The sequence below is a fragment of the Lepus europaeus genome, chromosome 11 (genome assembly GCF_033115175.1).
Source record: "Lepus europaeus isolate LE1 chromosome 11, mLepTim1.pri, whole genome shotgun sequence".
Classification (NCBI taxonomy): domain Eukaryota; kingdom Metazoa; phylum Chordata; class Mammalia; order Lagomorpha; family Leporidae; genus Lepus; species Lepus europaeus.
In genome coordinates, this window is record NC_084837.1 from 71,200,608 (window position 1) to 71,227,891 (window position 27,284).

The 27,284-nt window shown below is 36.2% G+C and overlaps 2 protein-coding genes across 4 annotated transcripts in view; one reads left to right on the forward strand and one right to left on the reverse strand.

The window, feature by feature from the left end:
- FGF7 (fibroblast growth factor 7) overlaps window positions 1–4,792 on the forward strand; it is a 62,801-nt gene extending 58,009 nt beyond the window's left edge. Inside the window, exons 3-4 of one of the 3 annotated variants that reach the window (XM_062205885.1) lie at window positions 1,366–1,469; window positions 2,486–4,792. In XM_062205885.1, coding sequence (XP_062061869.1) covers window positions 1,366–1,469; window positions 2,486–2,680 — 299 coding nt within the window. In that variant the 3' untranslated portion in view covers window positions 2,681–4,792. The remainder of the gene's footprint in view (window positions 1–1,365; window positions 1,470–2,485) is intronic. The other 2 variants (XM_062205884.1, XM_062205886.1) reach the window with 2 other exon arrangements.
- Window positions 1–27,284, reverse strand: part of FAM227B (family with sequence similarity 227 member B) — a 216,648-nt gene that overhangs the window by 126,863 nt on the left and 62,501 nt on the right. The gene's annotated exons all lie outside the window — the stretch shown is intronic.

Genomic DNA, 27,284 nt, shown 5'->3' on the forward strand with positions numbered 1-27,284 from the left:
ATCATAAACCTTCACAAGCATGTAAGTTATTGTTAAAACTTTCTGTACCTTCATCAGGACTGTGCTCTCTAAAAAGTTTTCTTCTTTTTAAATTAACATATATTTCATAGATGCATTGGCCATCTCTATTAGATGTTTACTTTTGTGATTCAGACAATAGAGTTTTTTTTTCTCTCAATCTGTATCCTAAAATTATCATAGGGTTCTATGTGTGACAATGCTTCCTAAATACTAAATAACTTAGTATCCATTCATTTGAAATTTCTTCATATACTCCATTTTCTAGCTGAGAAACTCCGCTCCATAAGCTCTGACTAGTGCTAAGAATAATGGGAAACGGGCTGCTGTATATAGCATATATGTGAAAGCGATGACAAATACTTGGTAGACTACATTAAATGCTAAGGACATGAATAGCAATTTTATTATTCAGGTAGGAAGTCTTAAGCAAAAGAATAATTAAGAGGATGAAGTTGGAGGTATCTGGTAAAGAAAAAGATTTACCTTTAATTAAGTGAATATTTTAGAAAATGGATTCTGGAGACTTAATTTATACAGATCACTCTCACTTGGAATTTTCTTTGCTTTTGTATTAGGCACAGGTGAGAGAATGTTTCAGGACTGCAACTTTATATAGAAAATTTAATTAACAGGAAGTCATAGATAAAGTATACTAAACTTTTAATTCCTACATCCTTTAAAATAATTTCTTAAGATTGTAATGTATTTAAGATGAATCACTAAAATACAGTATTTAAGGAAGAAGCATATAATAAAAGAAAATATGGGGTTAACATTCTTATGTAAGTACATATTTGTAAAAAATTTCACAAATAGAAAGGTATAAAGTTATAAAATTTTATTGGTTCAGGAGTTACAATTTTGTTTTAAATAACTTCTCTGGGCTTCAGTTTCCTGATCTGTCAAGTGTGGTAAACAAGAGCCCTTGCCTCATAGTCTGTGGAGATGATTAAATGAATTAATACACAAATGCACTTGAACAATCTGTGACATATATTATGCATGAGTTCAATAAACATTACCGATTATTATTACTGTTATTATTAGTTATCATTATTATTATTATAAAGTAGGAATGCAGTTTTGAGAAGAAATCCAAGTATGTAACAATTTCTTAGAATTACAGATACCATTTTCCGCAAAATAAAAAATCATGAGTCTGCACTTGCCATACTTAGTGACTATTCTGGTGTTTGAATATGTCATGGGTAGGGACTGTTGGGCCAACTAAATAAGCACATTAACAATCTTAACTTTCAGTGGAACAGAAATAAGAACACTCATTCTTAAAGAATCTAAAATGTTGAGTGAATAATTGACATATTTTCCAATGATTCTTTGCAGATATCATGGAAATCAGGACTGTGGCAGTTGGAATTGTGGCAATCAAAGGGGTGGAAAGTGAATATTATCTTGCAATGAACAAAGAAGGAAAACTGTATGCAAAGGTATTGATAACTGATAGCTTAGATTTTAATTTTTAAAATTTGTTTTTGTCAAAGCATCTTGCCCTTCAGCAAAGTAAAAAAACGGAACTAATTTTTCTCAACTATATAATTTAATGATTTCATTAAAATGACTTATAGTCAGGCATTAAGAAAAAAATATTTTCTGTATAACCATGGATATTGCTTAAAGCTCCTTGGTTTCTTCATCTGTAAAAATGTGTTGGACTTACTGGCCTATAAGGATTCTTCCAGCTCTAAAATTCCATATGCATTTTAGATATTTGAAATCTCAAATTGCCATCTGTCAGTATTAAAGCTCTTTTTGTTACATTCATGCAATTTACATACTGCTGACATGAAAATTCTTGGGGAAAAATCTTGAAGTGTTCATTCAGTTCATTTATCAACATCAATCTCACAGTCATGGGCTTTGAATTGTAAGCATTCACACTGTTCCTACTTTATTACAATGCAAAACATCTAACAATTTAGCCCACACTAATAAATTATAATTGACTTTCCTTTGAATTCCCAAAGCTCAGTGTAATACCTAGCATAGGCTAATTACATAATAATATAAGGTTGATTGAATAAATGAATGATTGAAGGATGAATATATTAATTTTTAATTTTCTATTTCCTCTGAAATAGATGTAATAATAATAAAGAAACGTTTGTGAAATATGTCCCTCAGATAAGAGAGGCAGAGAATCTGCTAATTACACCAAATTTTCAATGGGTAGAGAATTAGTGACTTCGGTATAGCAAAGTGAGCACTAATTAGGTCCTCATACTAACGAATTGCCAAAAAGCAACAGTTTTGAAACTCTGTTGCATAAATAAATTTGTATTATGTTATCTTTGTTTCTGAAATTTAAGATGCATTTTTGGCAATATACTACCCAAGATCAGGCCTGTTTAAGTAAAAAATCAATTATGTTTCAATATTACTTGCTTACTATTTAATTGAGCCCCCATAAAAATCACTTGGATAATGTTGTTTGTTGTTTTAACAGAAAGAATGCAATGAAGATTGCAACTTCAAAGAATTAATTCTGGAAAACCATTACAACACATACGCATCAGCTAAATGGACACACAGTGGAGGAGAAATGTTTGTTGCCTTAAATCAAAAGGGGGTTCCTGTAAGAGGGAAAAAAACGAAGAAAGAACAAAAAACGGCCCACTTTCTTCCTATGGCAATAACCTAATCGTACATGGTATATAAGAAACCAGTTCCAGCAGGGAGATTTCTTTAAATGGACTGTTTTCTTTCTTTCTTTCTTTTCTTTTCTTTTTTTTTTTTTTAAGTAACCGAGAAAGGCTGGAAAACTACTGAAAAACTGATCAAGCTGGACTTGCGCATTTATGTTTATTTTAAGAGACTGCATTAAAGAAAGATTTGAAAAAATATACACAAAAATCAGATTTAGTAAGTAAAAGTTGTAAAAAATTTTAAAACTGGTTGTACAATCATGGTGTTAGTAATAGTAATTTTTTTCTTAAATTAATTTACTCTTGAGAGTATGTTAGATTTGATTATCTGATAATGATTATTTAAATATTCCTATCTGCTTATAAAATGGCTGCTATAATAATAGAAATAATGCAGATGATGTTATATAAGATATGTCAGACCAAAGGCTGCTGGAATGACTTGTCAGATAATCAAGCCAAACTAAGAATGGAAAAGGAGCAGTATTTAAAATTTATTTTAGTAAAAATAATGATCCACTTAAATGCTAATCAGAAAAAAGGAATATCTTCAAAAATTCTATTGTGGAATTGAGTCAAATAGTTTTACAAAATCACGGGATTAGGATATGCTTGTGCCTATTAATAAGAACAAACTTCTAATGCTGCTCAAATTGAAAGGGTTGTGAAAAGGATGTTCTCAAAAATCTTGTATATAAAGTAGCAATAATGATAATACTGTATTTCATCTCACTTGCCACAAAATAACATTTTATAATCCCTAAAAGTAAAATTCAGAAATCTTTTTTCGAGTAACATAATCTGCCTTTTATATAATTCATATTCAGGAATATGGCTTTTGATAATGTTCTTCCCACAAATAATCATGCTTTTTTCTGTGGTTACAGCATTAAACTCTATTTTAAGTTGTATTTGAATTTTATTGTTTTGTTATTTAAGTTTATGTTATTTATAAAAAAAACAACCTTAACAAGCTGTATGTGTTTCATATGCTTTTAATTTTAAAGAAATAACAAAACCGTCTGGCTCAACTGCTAATTTCCCTTCCTCCTTTTGACCGACACCAAGTCTAGTATAAAGTACTTGGGCCAGCAAATCCTGGATGAAAGACAAAAATGACAGCCTGCAGCAGTGTTCACAATAGATGTCTTACAGAGAACAATACAAATATGTGAAAAATGTTTTGCCACACATGCTTGCCAATTAAATTGGATCATATAAGCAAAATCACTGCAGATAAAAGAACTTACAGGATTTCAAAGTTAATATTTCCTTACATGGGAAGAAAAGTACCATATTTTAAAGCTATACAATTTGAAGTTAGTAATTTTCTAATTTCTACAAATCTCTGCCATCCAAAAGAGGGCAGCGTTGAATTTTTTTTTTTTTTTATTCTGTTAGATGGCAGGAACACAATGCCTAAAATAGAGGATGTAGGGCCTCGACTATCATAAGGGCTTGAGGTCAGACTAGGAATCACAGGCATTTTAGAAAAATGAGTTTCCACTTTAAAATTCTTCCACTGACAGATCTTGGCCTACTTGAAATGGTCACCAAATGGGAGGTCAACATTTATTTAAATTAAATCACTGGATACCAATCATTGTGTTTTAATTTCAAAATGATTGTCATTCAATTTCCTTTAATAAATATTATTGGGTAATTATAGGTAAGAGTTGCATTAAAAGCCTAGGTCAACAGAAAGAACAGTTACTTGATTTTCTTGTGGTTCACCTGCGTTACCAGGTTGCAGGAATCAGAAAGCATTGCCCTTCTTCAGATACACTCTCGGGAGGAAGTTATGAACGCAATTCCAAACCTTGCTGGCCCTGGTTTCAAGATCAGGCTTCTTTGATTGCAAACTTGTGAACATATTGAGGGCAGAGGAGGACTTAACATTCTTCATATTTATTTTCTTATTGTCTAGTTGAATGTCCATAAAAATTTTTCTATAGAATCACTCAATGTTTGAATATTAAAGTTCAAAATTAAACTAATCTTAGTTCAATTTAAAAAGAGTAAAATATGATTATATAAAAATTTAAACAGGAATAGTGTATATATATATATATATACAAGTTATTTTAGGACCAAATATTCTTTGTCTACAGTTATAGTTATCACCAAATTACACAGCAATGCAGAATTAGGTAATATCAGTATTTAGTAGTAAATGAATTTCTGGTAGTCTAGGTCATTTAAAAATTGTTCTAGAAACATATACCTTTAATTGTTTGTTTTTTCTTTCTGAAACATTTATTTTGAAAATTTTATAAAATAAAATGTGTTCTAGTTGCATATACTTAAAATTCTAGACTCTTAAAACTGTAAGGAGATTTAATCCTCTTACTCATTTGTAGATTGGGAAATTGAGATTTTGATATAGCTAAGTTCATGCAACTGAATAGATTACCAGATTCTTAGTCATTTAGCACATGCCCTTGGATTATGATTGTTAGCTAGTGGCCTCCTGTTTTTGCTTTTCTATTTCTTTTGATATTACAAACACACAAATATGACCCATATTTTGGTAATTTATTTCAGACACAATGACTGATCTATATTGTAATTTTTTGACTCAAAGTAAGAAAAGTGATGTAATTTCCAATTATGATTTTCATTCAACTCTTATGTGTACCCCCTTTTTTAATAAATGGAGAGTATTGTACAAATTATTCACATGAATAGAGTAATCCTTTCAAAAATGCTCTTTGAAAGGGAAAATTAGTTAAATACAGGGGTTTCAAACATTAGGAAGGAATCAATTAAATAAAAGAATATGAAATGTTTATAAAAGAATAAAAAGATACTTTTGATGCAGTAAGTAAACTATTTTGACATAAAGTATAATATAAATTATCAGCCTTTGGATTGGCTATAAATTCAATTTAATGACAGAAGAGAAGGAATGTTAGAGATAAATTCTTAGAGCTTCTACATCTTAAGAGTAGAAGTAAGTTTAAGAGTTCACTCTTCTGATTCTCCATAGTGCCAAAGAATATAAAGATTGACTAGGGGATCTAGCTGTAGTGAAAGCAATTCTATAACCAAATATCCCTTAAGCAGTGACCCTCAGAAGTATCTACTGATGTATGTAAACATTAAACAAAGAATAAGCCTAGAAAAGAATAAGAGTCTAGGGAATAATACAAAGGTGTCCTACCAAAGACAAAAAAAATTCTTGAAAGTCTCTCTTAAAATTCATATGATTTTTTCATTTTATTACATAATGCATTTGTGTTTGCTCTAAAAATCTCCAGTCAACACCAGTGAGTAAAACTGATTATTCAGAGGGACATACAAGATTTATCAGGTGGCTTTATCACTTCACTGCTATATATTTGTGTTACACAAATAAGAAACAAAAGATTCGGTATCTTCCATTCTCCAACTTCACACATAAATAACACACAGCTAAAGAAAAACAAAACTTAATCTAAGTTTACTATGTACAGGTGTGGTATTAAAAATATTTAACAGCCTGTTTGAGTGGTTACTGGCCAAGCAGAATATCTCACTATGTATGAGAATGGATGCAAGTTAATATTACTAATTTGTGGTATTAGATGATTATCAGCCTTAACCATATCTATGATCATTCTAGAACACTATTTGAAAAATATCTATTAATTGGTCTGTCTGGTTTGAGTTTTAAATGTGTATCTAACTATGAAATAGTTCATTAAAACTTCATGTCTAACTGTTTTAGCGTTGTTGTCAGGTTACTCTTTATTCTATGTCTTTATTCAAAAAAGCAGCAGCTTTCAATGAAGGTTACTTGTTCCCTTATGCCTACATCTGTTCCCACCCATTCTCCAATTTTGAATAGTTTGTCAAAGAAATGGTTTATCTCAAATAAAGACTTTATAGGAAGCAAGAAATAATAACATCCTATTTTCTTCCCAACAATCTCTGATTTCTCACTTTTGAAATTACATCTCTCAGGGAACCAGGTATTTACTCTCACTTGAGAAGATGGCTCTTAATTTGCCTTTAACTTCTTGATTATTATGTGGTTTTATTTTCCAAACTTTCCATCATTGCATCTATGAGAGTCTATACAAATTTATTTTCCTTAATATCATCAGTATTTGTGTCCTAATATTGAAATGTCAGCAACAATAACAATTAGTTTGAAGATTACAAGTCCTTATCTTGAAGAATCCAATAATAGATGGGTATTATTAATTATTGTAGTGTAAAATGAAAACTTAACGGCTTAAAGCATCAAATATTTATTATCTCATAGTTTATAAGTGGTTCAGGAATCAGGCATGGTTCAGATAGTTATCTCTGGTTGGAATCCCTTATAAGGTGTAATCAAAGTTTTCACTATGGCTGTATAGCCATCTATTCACCACTGAAATCAGAGAGGAATATGCTTCAAGCTCTCATTGACTGTTGGCTGGGCATATCACTTCCTCACCACATAGGTTTCTTCATGTATTGTTTATAACATGATAGATTCCCACAGAACAAAAAGTAGAGAATTTGAGAAAGTGTCCAAAATGCAAGTCACAATTTTTTTTAAAGATTTATTTATTTATTTGAAAATCAGAGTTACACAAAGTGGAAGTGGAGCAGCCAGGACTAGAACCAGCACCAGTACAGGATGCCAGCACTGTAGGCAGTGGTTTTACTGCTAAGCCACAGTGCCAGCACCAGCAAGTCACGGTTTTTATTTTAACCTGTTCTTAAAAGTGATGTCATGGGGCTGGGCTGTGGCACAGCGGGTTAAAGCCCTGGCCAGCAGCACTGGCGGCATCCCATTTGGGCACTCATTCTAGTCCTGGCTGCTCCTCTTCTGATCTGGCTCTTGTTATGGCCTGGGGTAACAGTAGAAGATGGCCCAGTTCCTTGGGCCCCTGCACCTACGTGGGAGACCTGGAAGAAGCTCCTGGCTCCTGGCTTTGGATCAGCCCAGCTCCGGCTGTTGTGGCCATCTGGGGAATGAACCAGCAGATGGAAGACCTCACTCTCTGTCTCTACCTCTCTCTGTAACTCTGTCTTTCAAATAAATAAAATAAATCTTTAAAAAAAAAGTGATGTTACTTCTGCCTACACTCAGAAGGAAGGGTATTACATAAGGAAGTAATACCTGAAGGTGAAAATCACAGCAGGCCATCTGAAAGACTGCCATACACTAGTTTTTTTGTTTTGTTTTGTTTTTTAAGGTCAGTACCATAAGCTGAGATTCTTGAGGGCCTAATACGAGGAGTTCATGGGTTTCAGTAGTGAACCATTCAGAAGAGAAATAGGTATATTCTATTTGGAAACATTCATTATCTTTTCATGGGGGACAATGTATGATCCATTTCTACTCAGGATAATGTAGAAAAGGTTTGATGCACTGCATAGATTCCTTTAGTCTAAGTTGCCCTTGCTTAGGACTCCCTGAATTGTTGGAAAACTAAAAATACCACTTGCCCTCCACATGACAGAAATTGCCCTGCCTTCAGACAACCTGAAGGTAATCCTCCTCTTAATGGTCCTGCCTTCTGAGATTGAGATCAGGGATGTCAGCTGAATTTCTTTTGGGCTCTAGAGAATTTTTTTCTAGCTGGTGAAGGCAATTAGCCACAGATTGCCTATGTCTATCTGAGGATAAAAAGACCTAAACGGGGCCAGCACTGTGGCTCAGTGGGTTAATGCCCTGGCCTGAGGCGCTGGCATCCCATATAGGCACCGATTCTAGTCCCGGCTGCTCTTCTTCTGATCCAGCTCTCTGCTATGGCCTGGGAAAGCAGTGGAAGATGGCCCAGGTCCTTGGGCCCCTGCACCCGCGTGGGAGACCCAGAAGAGACTCCTGATCCTGGCTTCAGATCAGCGCAGCTCTGGACTTTGTGGCCAATTGGGGACTGAACCATTAGATGGAAGACCTGTCTGTCTCTGCCTCTCCTCTCTCTGTGTAACTCTGACTTGCAAATAAATAAATAAATCTAAAAAAAAAAAGACAAAAAAAATCAGGAAGGAATTGGTTTTAATGCTAGAGGCATAAGAATCCACCTGGGAACTTAAGAGGAAAAATAGAAATAAAAAAGGGACAAGGTCTAGATCCCATTCTAGCCCAATTACATCATTATATACGTATTCTTAATCGGTCTCAGATACTGGTATGTATTTAACTCCCCAGGAGATCTGAATGTGCCTCTGTAATTTAGAACTAATTATGTAAAACAAAAACAAAACAAACCCTAAACTTTTTTAGGAAGCACATATGGTTCTTTATCTTGTCTCTTTCTTAAACATTGTAAAGGTCTTATTTTCCCCTGGTTTTCCTAGGTGTCTCCCTGTTTTTTCTATTCACAATTGGGGTAATGAGAAATGTGAACTCTAGAAAGAGAGTGACATTTGTTTTTCACCAAAGTGTTTATAAAATACAAGTGCACAAAGTCTTCTCTTCCACATAGTTCATTCTCAAGCAAAACAGAGTGACTCTGTTTTAAAATATATTTGGGATCATGCAATTCTTCTGTTCAATTATTTTCCATATTACTCAGAATAGAATCTTAAGTCCTTATGGTGATCCATGAAGTGGAAATAGAAAAATGTGAGTGAATAAAATTTTTTTCTGTTGAATTAAGTATGAAATGGGAAAGAGATAATGAAAATATAGAAGAATTATGCATGCAGAGTGCTTGGCACATACCTCTAACATCTCAGTTCATGTCAAAGAACTGAAATTAGACATGGAAGACAATGTTTAATGGGCAGGATAACTATTAGAATCAGACTCAGGGGAAAGGTAATAGTCCTACATAAAAAAATTGACTAAGGTACATTTTTGTTTAAAGTAAACATATTTAAATCTATCTATCTATATAAATTTAATGATTCATCAATTTAACATTTTTCTATTACTCAAACAATACATTCATCTAGGCTAAGTGAGAAGGTTTTTTGTTTTACTATTTATTAAACTGAAAACCTGATTTGGCTATTTTCTTTGTTTTAAATTTTTCATTAATATAAACGTGAACATTTTTGTATATGCTTTTTATATTTTTATTCATTTTCTTAGGATAATTACAAGAAACAGAATTGAAAACTAATCTTTAGAAAGTTTTTTTTTTTTAATTTATAACCAGCAATGCACGGGAGTGTTCAAAATTTAGTTGTGTTCAAAATTTAGTCAACTTTTACCTTTGTCTCTGCTTCTTTGACTCTGATAAATAACCGTTTTCCTAACCTCTTCTTTCTCAACATCCTTTGTATTAGTCACTTTCTTTATCCTTCAACAACTTCATTAATTCATGCCTGCAATTTAGCAAGAGTTCCTTTTGTTTTCAGTTCTTACCTATCTCATATGCTTCCTTAATCCCTCTAAAATATTGCTTTGACAGTTTCAGTTGTCAGTTGAAAAATCCATAATGGTTCCTTTTTGCTTATTCAGTTTAAATTTCTTAAACAAATAGCCAGAGTATTCAAACAATTGGCTACTGTACCTGTAGAGACTTCTTGATCAATATAAATCTTAGAATTTACTTAACACACTGTGTTTCATATTTTGCAGACTATATTGTGTCTGCCTTTGAGTTTTTTCTGTATTGTCCCCACCATCCAGAATATCTGCTTTTTACTGTCAGTCCTCATCCTTTTCTTCCCTTTAGGACGAGGTTCAAATTTAATGAGCCTTATTTCTTAACCAGTATTATCCCTGCCTTACATGATTTTTTTCCTTCTCTGAAAATTATTATAATATAGTCTAGCATTATATTACACACACACACAAATACATGTGCCAACATAGATACATATATATAGTTACATATACAATGTCTATGAATATATGTCCTCATCTACTTCAGGTAAATAAGCATATATCGAGAGCCTACTACAGTTATGTCATGAACTGTATAAATTATTTCAAAAATTTCATGACAAATGGAATTAAATATGTTTACTTTGGTGTGAAAAAGTCGGAAAATCTATGCCAAAGGGGAACCTTCAGAAAGTTTATAGAAAATCCTATTATAAAAATATGGGTTTTAGGGGCCGATGCTGTGGCATAGGAGTATAGCTGCTGCCTGCAATGCTAGTGTTCCATATGGATGCTGGTTCGAGTCCCTGATGCTCCACTTCTGATCCAGCTCTCTGCTATGGTCTGGGAAAGCAGTGGAAGATGGCCCAAGTCCTTGGGCCCCTGAACCTGCAAAGAAACAATCAAAGAAGCTCCAGGCTCCTGGTTTCAGATTGGCACAGCTCCAGCCACTGCAGCCATTTGGGGAGTGAACCAGCAGATGGAAGACTCTCTCTCTCTGCCTCTGCCTCTGCCTCTGCCTCTGCCTCTCTATAACACCACATTTTAAATAAATAAATAAATCTAAAAAAAACCACATGGCCACATGGCTTTAAAAAAAATAGATGTCAAATATGTTTTAAATGTGATCGAAGTAAAAATAGTGATTGCCGGTTTGAAATTCTCCATGGAAGTAGGTAAGGAAATAGAGCATCAAAAATTATATAATACTCTTAATATTGTTTACTATTTGATCCATATGAGTATTCTACTTATAAGATATATATAATAAATTATAAATAGAATGATCTTTGAAGGTATATAAACATGCCAACCTGAATAATCTTATCTATACCTAAACAAAATTTAGTATGAAGTCCTTTAGGATCTATTTTTAAAATGTTATTTAACAAATGCATTACTCACTGTGTGAGGTAAAACACATCTATATTTTGGTAAAATGATTTCAGTCACAGGTATGATAGTACAAGTTATTTCAGATAGCACTGGAAGCGTTATACAATTTAAACAATACATTAGGAAAAGCAAGAGATCAAAGTTTTTTGTTTGGTAACATTCTACTTTCAAATACTTCATCTCTTAGTATCCAACAATTCATGATTACAGGCTTTTATAGAAGCATCTAATATTTTTACTCCCCTTTATTAATCTTCTCTGCCATTGTTTTATGAAGTGACAGTGCTTATCTCAACTCTATTTTAATTTGTATTGTTAATGTTAACTGTTTTTTGTTTTTTGTTTTTTTTTCTTTTTTGACAGGCAGAGTGCACAGTGAGAGAGAGAGACAGAGAGAAAGGTCTTCATTTTGCCGTTGGTTCACCCTCCAATGGCCGCTGTGGCCAGCGTGCTGCGGCCTGCGCACCGCGCTGATCCGATGGCAGGAGCCAGGGGCTTATCCTGGTCTCCCATGGGGTACCGGGCCCAAGCACTTGGGCCATCCTCCACTGCACTCGTGGGCCATAGCAGAGAGCTGGCCTGGAAGAGGGGCAACCGGGACAGAATCCGGCGCCCTGACCGGGACTAGAACCCGGTGTGCCAGCGCCGCAAGGTGGAGGATTAGCCTATTGAGCCGCGGCGCCGGCCGAATGTTAACTGTTTTTAACATTTTGATTGTTCTTATCTCTTACCAATTATTTATTATACATATTATTTAACTAGCTACTCATCTGTCCAACTTCTTTTCTGACAAGCTTCATTCACTGTTTCAAAAATACATTTGGAATTTTTATTAACTTACATAAGTATTTACTATGTTTCACTGTTATGGAGGTTAACTTATAGTTGAAGATACATTGCCTAATTCATTTATTTTCTTTTTTTTTACTTTTAATTTTATACATTTTTCCCAAAATAAACCTTTTATTTAATGAGTATAATTTTCTTTTTTTTGAAGATTTATTTATTTATTTATTTATTTTTTAAATTAAACTTTTATTTAATGAATATAAATTTCCAAAGTACAGCTTATGGGTTACAATGGCTTCCCCCTCCCAAAACTTCCCTCCCACCCACAACCCTCCCCTTTCCCACTCCCTCTCCCCTTCCAATCACATCATGATTCATTTTCAATTCTCTTTATATACAGAAGATCAGTTTAGTATATATTAGGTAACGATTTCAACAGTTTGCCCCCATATAGCAACACAAAGTGAAAAAAAAATACTGTTGGAGTACTAGTTATAGCATTAAATAAGAGTGTACAGCACATTAAAGACAGAGATCCTACATAATATTTTTTAAAATTAATTACTTTTCTATGCCATTTCAAATTTAACACCAGTTTTTTTTTTCATTTCCAATTATCTTTATATACAGAAGATTGATTCAGTATATAATTAGTAAAGATCTCATCAGTTTGTACCCACGCAGAAACACAAAGTATAAAAATACTGTTTCAGTACTAGTTATAGCATCACTGCACATTAGACAACACATTAAGGACAGATCTCACATGGGATGTAAGTACACAGTGACTTCTGTTGCTGACTTAACAATTTGACACTCCTGTTCATGGCATCAGTAATCTCCCTAGGCTCTAGTCATGAGTTGCCAGGGCTATGGAAGCCTTTAGAGTTCGCTGACTTTGATCTTATTCCGATAGGGTCATAGTCAAAGTGGAAGTTCTCTCCTCCCTTCAGAGAAAGGTACCTCCTTCTTTGATGGCCCCATTCTTTCCACTGGGATCTCACTCACAGAGATCTTTCATTTAGGTCTTCTTCTTTTATTCTTTTCCATGGTATCTTGGCTTTCCATGCCTACAATACTCTCATGGGCTCTTCAGCCAGATCCGAATGCCTTAAGGGCTGATTCTGAGGCCAGAATGTTGTTTAGGACGTCTGCCATTCTATGAGTCTGCTGTGTATCCCACTTCCCATGTTGGATCTTTCTCTCCCTTTTTGATTCTATCAGTTAGTATTAGCAGACACTTGTCTTGTTTGTGTGATCCCTTTGATTCTTAGACCTATCGGAGCCATCGAATGTGAACTGAAATTGATCACTTGGACTAGTGAGATGGCATTGGTACATGCCACCTTGATGGGATTGTATTGGAATCCCCTGGCACATTTCTAACTCCATCATTTGGGGCAAGTCCGAATGAGCGTGTCTTAAATTTAACAGGGATCACCTTTCAGTTAAAATTTAAACACCTAAGAGTAATTGTGTGTTAATTACAGAGTTCAACCACTAGTACTAGAACAACAACAACAACAACAACAAAAAATACTAAAAAGGATAAAGTATTACATTGTACATCTAGAGTCAGGACAAGAGCTGATCAGGTCATTGTTTCTTATAGTGTCCATTTCACTTCAACAGGTTTCCCCTTTGGTGCTCAGTTGTCACTGATCAGGGAAAACAAATGATATTTGTCTCTTTGGGACTGGCTTAATTCACTCAGCATGATGTTTTCCAGATTCCTCCATCTTGTTGCAAATGACCAGGTTTCATTGTTCCTTAGTGCTGTATAGTATTCTATGGAGTACATGTCCCATACTTTCTTTATCCAGTCTACTGTTGATGGGCATTTGGGTTGGTTTCAGGTCTTAGCTATTGTGAATTGAGCTGCAATAAACATTAATGTGCAGATGACTTTTTTATTAGCCAAATTAATTTCCTTTGGGTAAATTCCAAGGAGTGGGATGGCTGGGTTGTATGGTAGGGTTATGTTCAGGTTTCTGAGGAATCTCCAGACTGACTTCCATAGTGGCTTAACCAGTTTGCATTCCCACCAACAGTGGGTTAGTGTCCCTTTTTCCCCACATCCTCTCCAGCATCTATTGTTGGTAGATTTCTGAATGTGAGCCATTCTCACCGGGGTGAGGTGAAACCTAATGAGTATAATTTTCATAAGTACAACTTTAGGTATATTGTGATTCTACCACCATACCCCGTCCCCTACCCCTACTCCAACCCCACCTCTACCTCCTGCTTCCATTCCCAGGCTCATTCTCTATAAGATTAATTTTCAATTTACTTTATATACAGAAGACCATCTCTATATTAAGTAAAGATTTTAATAATTTGTACACACACAAACACGCACAAAAAAAACCTGAGAACAAATTTTACAGTTAATTCTCATAATTAAACTCATGGAGGACAGAGGTCCTGCATGGGAAGTAAGTGCACAGTGACTCCTGTTGTTAATTTAATAATTAACACTTATGTATGGCATCAGTGATCAATTGAGGCTCTTGAGATGAGCTCCCAAGGCTATGGAAGGCTTTTGAATCCCCAGTCTCCATCAGTATAATATAGACAAGGCCATAAGCAAAGTGGAAGTTCTCTCCTCCCTTCAGAGAAAACTACATCCTACTTCGATGGTCACTTTTTTCCACTGGGATCTCTCTCACAGAGATCCTTCATATAGGATTTTTTATTTTTATTTTTATTTTTTTTTGCCACAGTGTCTTGGCCTTCCATGCCTGAAATGCTCTCATGGGCTTTTCAGCCATACCAGATGCCTTAAGTGCTGATTCTGAGGTCAGAGAGTTATTTAAAGCAATCATAGTTCTACTAGTCTGCTGTGTGGACTACTTCCCATGTTGGAACATTCTCTTCTTTTTAATTATATTAGTATTACCAGACACTAGATCTTATTTATATGATCTCTCGGCTACTTAATCCTATCTATATGACCACTTTAACACTTAATATGATCACCTTAACATTTAAAATGGCATTTTCACCACCCACCTTAATGGGATTTGGGTTCTCGAGGCAAGTTTTCAAACTGTACCCTTAGAAGTACATATGTGGGGAATCAGCCCTTAAGGCATTGGATCTGGTTAAAAGGCCCATGAGAGTTTCTTAGGCATGGAAAGCCAAGACACTGTGGCACAAAAATGACCTAAATGAAAGATCTCTGTGAGTGAGATTCCAGCGGAAAGAACGGGCCATCAAAGAAGGATGAAGGGAGGAGAGAACTTCTTTCTCTGAAGGGAGGAGAGAACTTCCACTTTGACTATGGCCTTGTCTAAATTAGGTCAGAGTTTGTGAACTCAAGAGGCTTCCATAGCCTTGGCAGCTCATAACAAGAGCCTCGGGTGATTACGGACATCATCAATAAGAGTGTCAATTGTTAAAACAACAACAGGAGTCACTGTGCTCTTACTCCCCATGTAGGATCTCTGTCCTTAATGTGTTGTACTATGAGAATTAATGGTAAAAATAATCTTCAAACAGTTCTTTATACTTTGTGTGTCTGTGTGGTTGCAAACTATACACTAAGTATAGTTTGTATACACTAAGTATAGTGTGCACTAAGTACACTATATAGTATACACTAAGTTGATCTTGTGTATATAAAGATAATTAAAAATGAATCTTAATGAAGAATGGGATGGGAGAGGGAGTAAGGAGATGGGATTGTTTGTGGGTGGGAGGGTGGTTATGGGGGGGGGGAAGCTGCGATACTCCAAAAGTTGTACTTTTGAAATTTATATTAAAAGAAAGTTTTTTTCAAAGAGTACATCTGTAGGAATGTATGCAGAACTATACAGCTTTACAGTTACAAACTTCCCCCTCCTTCTCTTATTCCCACTCTTATTTTTTACTGAGATTTGTTTTCAACTGACTTATACACATATGATTAAGTCTCTGTCAAGTAAGAGTTCAACAAATAGTATGAAGAAAAAAAAAAGCTGTTCCTCAGCAGTCAAGAGAAGGGGCTGTTCAAGTCATTGCTTCTCAAAGTGTCAATTTCACTTCTACAGATTTCTTTTTAGATCCTCTATTAGTTATCACAGATCAGGGAGAACATGTAGTTTTTGTCCCTTTGGACTGGCTTATTTCACTAAGTATGATGTTTTCCAGATTCATCCATTTTGTTGCAAATGACCAGATTTAATTTTTTTTACTGCTGTATAGTATTCTATAAAGTACATATCCCACAATTTCTTTATCCTCCAGCTGACAGATATTGGGGCTGATTCCATGCCTTAGCTATTGTGAATTGAGAGGCAATAAACATGGAGGTGTAGATAACTCTTTTATTTGTTGATTTCATTTCCATTGGATAAATTCTGAGGAGTGGGATGGCTGGGTCATATTGTAGGTCCATATTAAGAATTCTGAGGTATCTCCAAAATGTCTTCCACAGTGGTTTTACCAGTTTACATTTCTACTAACAGTGGATTAGGGTACCTTTTTTCCCACATCCTCACCAGTATTTGTTGTCTGTTGATTTCTGTATGAAAGCCATTCTGACTGGAGTGCAGTGAAACCTCATTGTAGTTTTGATTTGCATGAACCTACTGATCCTGCGCATTTTTTCATGGGTCTGTTGGCCATTTGGATTTCCTCTTTTGAAAAATCTCTGTTTAAGTTCTTTGCCCATTTCTTACCTGGATGTTTGTTTTATTGTTGTTGAGTTACTTGTTCTCTTTGCATATGCTGGTTATTAACTCTTTATCAGTTGTATAGTTTATAAATACTTTTTTCCATTCTGTCAGTTGCCTCTTCACTTTCCTAAGTGTTTCTTTTGCAGTACAGAGTCTTCTCAGTTTGATGTAATCCCATTTACATCAATTTTGGCTTTGGTTGCCTGTGCCACTGGGGTCCTTTGCAAGAACTCTTTGCCTGTACCAATGTCTTGCAGGATTTTTCCAATGTTCTCTAATTATTTTATGGTATCAGGTAGTAGATTTAGGTTTTTAATCCATTTTGAATTTTTTTTTTTTTTGGTGTAAGATGTAAGGTAGGGGTCCTGCTTCATACTTCTGCATGTGGAAATCCAGTTTCCTAACACCATTTGTTGAAGAGACTGTCCTTACTCCAGGGAACAAGTTTTAGCTCCTTGGTCAAACATTAGTTGCTTGTAGATGTTTTGATTGATTTCTGGTGTTTCTATTCTGTTCCACTGGTCTATCCATCTATTTTTGTACCTGTACAAGGCTGTTTTGATTATAACTGCCCTGTAGTATTCTTGAAATCTAGTATTGTGATGCCTCCAACACTGTTTTTATTGTATAGGATTGCTTTAGCTATTCAAGGTCTCCTGTGCCTCCATATGAATTTTAGCATCATTTTTTCTACATCTGAGAAGAATGTCTTTGGTAGTTTGATTGGTATCGCATTGAATCTATAAATTACTTTTGGAAGAATGAGCATTTTATGATATTGATTCTTCCAATCCATGAACATACAGTATTTTTTCCATTTTTTGGTATCTTCTTCTATTTCTTTCTTTAATGTTTTACAATTCTCATCATAGAAATCTGTGACATCCTTGGTTAAATTTATTCTGAGGTATTTGGTTTTTTTTTGTAGCAATTATGAATGGGATTGATCTTAGAAGTTCAATCTCAGCCTTGGAATTATCTGTGTATACAAAGCTATTGATTTTTGTGTATTGACTTTATATCCTGCTACTTTACCAAACTTTCTATGAGTTCCCATAGTCTCTTAGTGGAGTTCTTTGGATCCCCAAAATAAAGAATTATATTTTCTGCAAAGAGGGATAACTTGACTTCTTCCTTCCCAAGTTGTATCCATTTGATTTCTTTTTCTTGCCTAATGGCTGTAGCTAAAACTTCCAGTACTATATTGAATAGCAATGGTGAGAGTGGGCATCCCTGTCTGGTACCAGATCCCAGTGGGAATGCTTCCAACTTTTCCCCATTTAATATTGATCTTTGAGTTTAAAAGCTTAAATGGTGTTGTGTTGTAGTGGAATAAGAAGGCCATGCCAAGGTGGCGTCAGTTAGTCAGGAATGGCTTTGAAACCCACCTGGCTTTGGAAACTGCCTGGCAACAGGCTGTGATTGGATGGCTTTGGAAACTGCCTGGCAACAGGCTGTGATTGGATGGATTTGAAACTGCCTGGCGACAGGCTGTGATTGGATGGCTTTGGAAACTGCTTGGCAACAGGCTGTGATTGGTTGGGGCATACGCCCCTTGACCAGATTGGCTGGTCTTGGCTATATAAGCTGTTGTACCAACTGTAATAAACGAGTCTGCCAGCTACTTGCCTCAAGCCTGCTTTCACCCGACTCCCGGGGTCTGTGTGTTGACTCCGCGCCTCTTGTCCCCACCATGCTGCTCCTCTCAGAAACGAATCCACTGCAACATTGTTGAGAAATCAACGGCAACATTGTATCACCATTTAATGAACACTAAAACTTTTTTCTTATAAATAATAAAACAGTACACTTGTTAGGGGGAGCTGGCTTGTAAATCCTGAGTCATTCCAGATACTGAAACTGTAACTGCTAATATCTTCATCATAAAAAAGAAGATATTATTCCATTTTGTTTGACAGGCAAACTGTTAACTACTCACTATCAACTTCATTAAAAACAATAGCAAACAGCTATTTTTATTAAAATTCTGAAAAAATTAACTCCATATGACAACAAGGATCCCAAATGTCAAGAAGAAAAAATTATGTTTAAATATGTTTTGGATTACAAGATGCAATTCTAAGACAGAAGGAGATGTAGAACATAGATTATTCTATCACTAGAAAGTCATCTACATGAGGGTTCTTCAAAAGGTCCACAGGAAATGCATATTGTGAAAAAACTTTGCACAGATTTAAACAAAGCTTTGCATCAAAATAAACTCTTGTTAACTTGCTATGACATATATAAAAAGGATCTACTTTGAGGCAGTAAGAAAGATAATTTATCAGTTTGAAAAGAGGCTCTATCAAATCAATATGAATTCTGCTAAAATTAGAACAAGAAAAAAACACGGTGAAACTTAGGTAGGAGAGAATGATGAAAATCAGTAATGTTTAGAAAAAGCTTATGGGAACAGTACCCCAAACAAATCAGCAGTTTACAAATTGTTAACTCATTTTAAGAAAAGACAAAATGGCCGGCGCCGCGGCTCAATAGGCTAATCCTCCGCCTAGCGGCGCCGGCACACCAGGTTCTAGTCCCGGTCGGGGCACCGGATTCTGTCCTGGTTGCTCCTCTTCCAGGCCAGCTCTCTGCTGTGGCCAGGGAGTGCAGTGGAGGATGGCCCAAGTCCTTGGGCCCTGCACCCCATGGGAGACCAGGAGAAGCACCTGGCTCCTGCCATTGGATCAGCGCGGTGCGCCGGCCGCAGCACGCCGGCCGTGGCGGCCATTGGAGGACGGCAAAAAGAAGACCTTTCTCTCTGTCTCTCTCTCTCACTGTCCACTCTGCCTGTCAAAAAAAAAAAAAGAAAGAAAGAAAAAAGGACAAAATGGTGTTGAAGATGAAATCCACAGTGTTAGACCATCTACATCAACTTGTGATGAAAAATTTTCTGTGCACTAATTGAAGAAGACTAATGCGTAATAGGAGAAATAGAATAACAGCTGAAATGATAGTCACATCACAGACATCTCAGTTGGTTCAGCTTACACTAGTTTGACTGAAAAATTAAAGTTGAGTCAACCTTCTGCTTGATGAATACCAAAACAGTTGCACCCAGATCATCTCCCAACAACAGCAGAGATTTTAATGAGGATTTTCAACAAGTGGGATTAAGATCTTGATGCATTTCTTTGAAGAACTGTATGAGATGAAACATACCTATGTTATTATGATCCTGAAGACAAAGCACAATCAAATCAATGGCTACCAAAGAGGTGGAAGTGATCAGGTCAGAGGAAAAGCAGACTGGTTAAGAGTAGAATTCACTTATATAGTAGTTTGAATGCTTTGTTTGTTTTTTAGATGCTCAAGGCATTTTGCTTATTGACTTTACAGAGGGCCAAAAAACAATAACATCTGTTCTATATGAGAGTGTTTCAAGAAAGTTAGCCACAGAATTAGCAGAAAACCCTCTGAGAATGCTTTCCCAGAGAATTCTCCTTGACAGTTTCTGCTCATTCCTCTCATCACATCAGGGCAATTTTACAAGAGCATCAATGGAAAATATTAGGCATTAACTTACAGACCCGATTTGGCTCCTTCTGACTTTTGGTTTCCTAATCTTAAAAAGTCTTTAAAGGAGACTCTGCTTCCCTCAGTTAATAAGGTAAAAAATTGGCCAGGTATTTACTCTAGTGGCTAAGATGCCTGCATCCCACAACAGAGTACCTGGGTGGATACCTGGCTCCAGGTCTTGACTCTGGCGTCCTCCTAATGTAAAGTCTGGGAGGCAGCAGTGATGGCTTAGATAACAGGTTTCCTTCCACACATGTGGGGCACTTGGATTGAGTTTCTGTCTCTCTGTTTTGGCCTTTCCCAGCCCCAATCATTGTGAGAATTTAGGAAGTGAATTGGCAATTGGGAGTGTTCTCTCTCTCTCTCTCTCTCTCTCTCTCTCTCTCTCTCTCTCTCTCCCCCTGCCACCCTCACTCTCCCTGCCTTTCACATAAATAAATATAAGTAGTGTAAAAAATTACTGTACTGTCATAGATGAGTTCCAGAACCCTCAGCTCTTTAGGGATACAGTAAATAGCTGGTATCATTGCTTACAAAAATGTCTTGAACTAGATGGTACTTATATTGAAAGAAAAAGTCTGTATGTTTGGTTAAAAAGATTTATTATTTATTTGAAAGGAAGGGTGACAGAGAAAAAGAGAGCAAACATTAAAGGAAGGGAGAGACAGAGAAAGAGAGAGAGAGTGAGAGAGAGAGAGAGAGAGAGAGAGAGAGAGAAAGAGAGAAAGAGAATGAATCTTCCATCTGCTGGTTCATCTCCAAACACTTGGAATAGCTAAGGCCAGGGCAGGCTGAAGCAAAAGGCAGGAACTGCATTCAGGTCTCCCATATGGGTGGCAGCAGCCTAAGCACTTGGGCCTTCAACTGCTTTCCTCCCAGGTGCATTAGCAGGAAGCTGGATCAGAAGAAGAGCAGCCAGGACTGGAACCAGCACTCAAATATGGAACATATGTATCATAAGAGTTGGGTCTACCTGCTGCACAAATACATTGGTCTCTATTTTTATAAATCTTTCCATTCCATTTTCCCACAACCTTTATGAAATCCTCTTGTATGTAGACATATGCATATATGCTCATGCTTAACCTATGTTCTGCTCTTGACCTGTCTCAGGCTTCCTCCAGCACAAAGTTTTTTTTTTTTTTTTTAATTCGACAGGTAGAGTTATAGACAGTGAGAGAGAAAGGTCTTCTTTCTATTGGTTCACCCTCCAAATGGCTGCTATGGCCAGAGCTGCTCCGATCTGAAGCCAGGAGCCAGGTGCTTCTTCCCAGTCTCCCATGTAGGAGCAGCGGCCCTAGCACTTGGGCCATCCTCCACTGCCCTCCCGGGCCACAGCAGAGAGCTGGACTGGAAGAGGAACAGTTGGGACTAGAACCTGGCACTCATATGGGATGCTGGCGCCACAGGCAGAGGATTAACCAAGTGAGCCACGGCGCTGGCCCCAAGGTTAAGGGTTTAATATACAAAAAGTTTCTACCACTACCCTGACATAGCTATAAAGTAGAAAGAGCTCTCTCATCAATCCTAAACTACTTGTCTCCATTTTGAATTAGTCTTTAATAAGCAACAATCAATTTGGAAGATTATTCAGTAACTCTATTAGAAGTCATGGAGTAACAAAATCTTAGAAAATGAGGTTGTAGAATGAATATATTCTAATTACCTTATTTTTAATTTTTATTTATTTTTATTTTTTTGACAGACAGAGTGGATAGTGAGAGAGAGAGACAGAGAGAAAGGTCTTCCTTTCTCTTGGTTCACCCTCCAATGGCCTCTGCAGCCAGTGCATCGCGCTGATCCGAAGCCAAGATCCAGGTGCTTCTCCTGGTCTCCAATGCGGGTGCAGGGCCCAAGCACTTGGGCCATCCTCCAGTGCCTTCCCGGGCCATAGCAGAGAGCTGGCCTGGAAGAGGGGCAACCGGGATAGAATCCGGCACCCCAACCGGGACTAGAACCCGGTGTGCCGGTGCCGCAAGGTGGAGGATTAGCCTGTTAAGCCACGGCGCCAGTCTCTAATTACCTTATTATTCAGTTGGAAAAATAAAGTTCAAGTGGTTTATATGACATGCTCAAGAACTTTCAAGTATTTTATATGCAAGCTGAATATATTCAAGCTGAAGAAACATTAGAGAATATAGAAACGTCTCTAAATAAAAATATATTTATTTCCCCAGTACCTAAATTATTTGAGTATTGTGATCACTATAAAGGATATCCAAAACAAACAGTAGGAATGTTCATGGAAAAATTGCAAGACGAAGTCATTACTCATCAATAATAACCTTTAATGTAAATGGACTAAAATCTCCACTTAAAAGATATAGATAGGCTAAAATTGGGTTAGAAAGCAAGACCAATCTATATGTGGCCTACAAAAATCACCTCACCAACAAAGATACACATGGACTGAACGTAAAAGGATGAAAAAAGATATTCCATGCAAATGGAAATAAAAATTGGTTAGGAGTAGCTGTCTTAATATCAGACAAAATAGACTTTAAGATAATAACTATTAAAAGGACAAAGAAGGTCATCATGTAATAATTAAGAGATAAATTCAACAAGAAGATGTACCAAATGCTAGAGCAGCTGGCTCTTTAAAACAAATGCATGCATCTACTACCTACTTAATCTGTGACAAATGAGATAAAATCACTTCTTGGAGAAGAGATATTCTCTTTTAAACAAATGGTATTGGGGAAATTCTTCACATGCAGAAGTATGAAACATGACCCTTACTTTACTTATATAAAAATCAACTCACTATGGATTAAGGATCTAAATCTATGACCTGATACATAAAATTACTACAGAAAACATTGGTGTAACTCTGCAAGACATTGGCATTTGCAAAGATTTCTTGGATAAGATCCCAGAAGCACCAGCAATAAAAAAAAAAATAGACCAACAACATTGCATCAAACTATGAAGCTGAGGCATGGCAAAAGAAACACTCAACAAAGAAAAGAGGCAACTGACAAAATGAGAGAAAATATTTGCAAACTGTGCATTTGATAAAAGATTAATGTCTATAATAGACAATAAACTAAAAAACTCAAACAACAACAAAATAATCTAGTTAAGAAATGGGCAATGGACATGAACAAGTATTTTACAAAGGATGAAATACAAACGGCCAACAGATACATGAAAAAATCCTCATGATCACTAGCCATCAAGGAAATGCAAATAAAAACCACAATGAGTTATCACCTCAATCTGATTAGAATGGCTATCATCCAAAACTCAAAATATACTAAATTCTAGTGAGGGTATTAAAAAAAGCTACCCTAATATACTGTTGGTGGGAATGTAAACTAGTACAACCATTATGGAAGACAATATGGAGATTCCTCAGAAATCCGAAAATAGATATAAAATATGACTCAGCTATCCCACTCCTGGGATACCCAAAGGAAAGGAAATCAGCATATGAAAGAGTTATTTGTACCCCCCATCTTTACAGCAGCTAAATACCTAATAGGTCAGATATGGAATCAATCTAGATGTCCAGAAACTGATGACTGGGTAAAGAAAATGTACGATTCCATATATACAATGGAATACTACTCAGTCATAAAAATCAATGAAATCCTGTCTTTTGAAAGAAAATGGACACAACTTGAAATGATTATGCTTGGTGAAATTAGCCAGTCCTCAAAAGACAAGTATTATTTGTTTTCTTTGATATGTGGTAGTTAATATAGAATACAAAGCCAAAACAATGTATGGGAGTGAAACTGACACCTTGTGATTTGCTTGTTGTTTATGGTCCTTGACTGCATTCCTGTGGAACAGTAGTCTTTCTACTTTTTGGTTAGTGCATTGATCCTAAGATTGTGGAGTGGACTGAGGGTGTGTTATTGCAAAAACTGAGGAATAAAATGATAAGAAAGGAGGAAGGATTGAGGGAGGGAATGAAGGAAGAAAGTATGGTTGTCTTCTTGGAATTGTATTTGAGATACACGACATCTGTTCTCTTTATATTAATTTTAAAAAACAGCAAAAAAATCTATACTTATACTTTTATGAAAAAAAACTTTGAAGTACATAAATAAAAAACAGCTCATACAGTAGGCTAGAAGGAGGAATATTATGATAGCCTTTCCATATAATTGTGATTATTCTTTGATACTATGCCAAAACTTGATAATTTGTAGTTTTAAAAACATTTATTATTTATTTGAAAGGCAGAGAGAGAGAGAGAGAGAGCGCACAGTTACACACTCTCATCTGCTGGTTCAGTCTCAAATACCCTCAAGAGCTGGAGCTGGGCAAGGCCAAAGCTGGGTGCTGAAGCCAGGAGCCAGGAAGTCAATCTAGTTCTTCCACATGGGTGTCAGGGGCCCAAACACTTGAGCTATCACCTGCTGCTGAGCAGCATGCAAATTAACAGGAAGCTGGAACTGGGAATGGAGTCAGAACCTCAACCCAGTCACTCCAATATGGGATGTGAGCAATCCAAGTAGAGTCTGAACTACTATGTAAAAAAATGCCCCTCTAAAGTTGTAGTTTCATAACAGTATGTTGCAACGTGGAATCTGGAATCAGCACTGTACTGTGTTACATTAAAATCCATTGAGATTTCACACTTGAAAAAGCAGGTATGATTTTTTAAATATAATGTAGGGTCATTTAGAAAATACTGGTTCAGTGAGTTATATGGATATTCTAAGTGTTCACACACTTCTTTATATAATCAAAAAGTCATATTCAGTATTACTACCAGTAATCTCATCAGAAAAGTATTTTAAATATTGAAAACTTTCTAGATCATGGTAATGGCTACAGTTTCTTCACAATGTTTTGCTTTGAAGCTAAACTTTCATTATTGAGCATAACAAAAGCTCTCCATTAAGGATAACTGCACTATTTAACTGATTGCCTGTAGTAGAGAGATGAGCTGCTTCTCTAAATCTTGTGCTCCCCTTTCCACAGTATAGAGCTGTCACTATGTAGCAACGTTCCAGTCAGCAATCTTACTTGCCACAACACCTTACACTTTGGTACAGCCATGAATTATTTTTGGTAATACTCTGTGATTGGAACAAAGTCTTTTTAAAGAGTGTATGCTTATTCCTCCTTTTATTTTCTTGATACAGATATATTCCAATTACTGTGGAGCTCTACAAAGGATGGTAAATTCACAAATGGATGTAGCCTGAAGCCCTGAATCGCTGTGTGGAAGAGAAGCACTCACTGACCACTAACTAATATGAAAACTCAGAAGATAGCATAAAAAGTAGGCTAGGGATCTGGAGAAATATGAAAGTCTTACAGTTCAAACAAGGAAATGTGTATTTGAATAAATGTCCCCCTTACCCAGACTTCCTGGTAGTTACAATCTAAGTGGAAACTTACAAAAATACTTTTAAAGTACTGCTTGCCTTTTTGAAATGGTACAGCGATCCTTTTAGATCCCCTCTTGAAAACAGTGGTAATTAGTTGATACATGGTTTCCAACAAAGGCTCTGTTTCTTCAAGAGGTTTAGGAATTCGAGCCCTTTGCTATTATCGTTTTTGTGCTACTTTGGCCCCACAGGGTTCACTTTTCATTCCCCAAACCATTGCTTGCTGTTTCGAAAGGAGTCCATACACTAACTTTGGAAACAAGTGATGTCCTCAAGCCTGCCAACACATCTACTACTTTTTTGGCCCTTCTTCCAACATTTTTAAAAAATTCATTCATGTTTTTCATAAATGAAGGATTACAGCTATGGTAACTCCCATAAATTACAACACTTAAACCATAATGATAATTTTAAACCTCACTGTATTAACAAGCCTGTAAAATCAAATGACTGAGAGACACTATGTGAAGTTAACAGTTCATTCAGACTTTTTTGTTCGTTTGTTTGTTTTTTGACAGGCAGAGTGGACAGTGAGAGAGAGAGAGACAGAGAGAAAGGTCTTCCTTTTCCATTGGTTCACCCCCCAATGGCTGCTGTGGCCGGCGCACCGCGCTGATCCGAAGCCAAGATCCAGGTGCTTCTCCTGGTCTCCCATGCGGGTACAGGGCCCAAGCACTTGGGCCATCCTCCACTGCCTTCCCGGGTCACAGCAGAGAGATGGATTGGAAGAAGAGCAACCTGGACAGAATCCAGCGCTCCAACCGGGACTAAAACCTGGTGTGCTGGAGGATTAGCCTAGTGAGCCACGGCGCTGGCCCCCTGATAAAGGATTAATATCCAAAATCTACATTCAGACTTTAAGATCAGAATATCCTGTATTTGAATTCTTATTCCAACACTTAACAGTTATATGACCTTGGATAAGTTACTTAATCTTATATTTTAGTTTCTAGTTTATAAAAAAGGCAGTTTTTCAGGCTGAACAGAAATGATAGATGGAAACTCAGATATACAGCTAGGAATAAAAAAAAATCAGGAAGCATAAATATGTGAAAAAATACAGAAGTTTAACTTTTCTCTCCATCTTTTAAAAATTCATATAACCATTTCCACTTTTATCTATGATGTAATAATGGGGTTGCTTTTAATGTCCTGTATGAAACAAATAAACACTGGACAAAATATATGACACAATGATTTTCATGATTTGGATAACAGACTACACAGATAGTCTGTGTAGTCTCCAAGAGAAGAGAAACAAATGAGAGAGCCCTTCACTTGTCCCAGGTTTTGTGTGTAAAGAATTTTCAGTGTATGCTGCAAAAGGTGGAAATCTAAATAGAACACAGTGGGCTTACTGAATTAAGAAAATAAGGTTGAGCATTCGGGAAGTCTGGAGCAATCTAAAATTCACACGTGAGTGTACTGTAGAAGACAGAGATGTACAATGAGAGCATTCTGCAAATCTTCAGAGGATGATCTTTGACTCTTTATCCAAAGTTAATACCAAATCACAAGAACACTTTATGTTCTAGGTGTCAAATGACACTTTTATGAAATGGAAAGGCAAGCCACAGATTGAGGGAGAGGAAATTTTTAAAAATCTAATAAAGGACCTGTA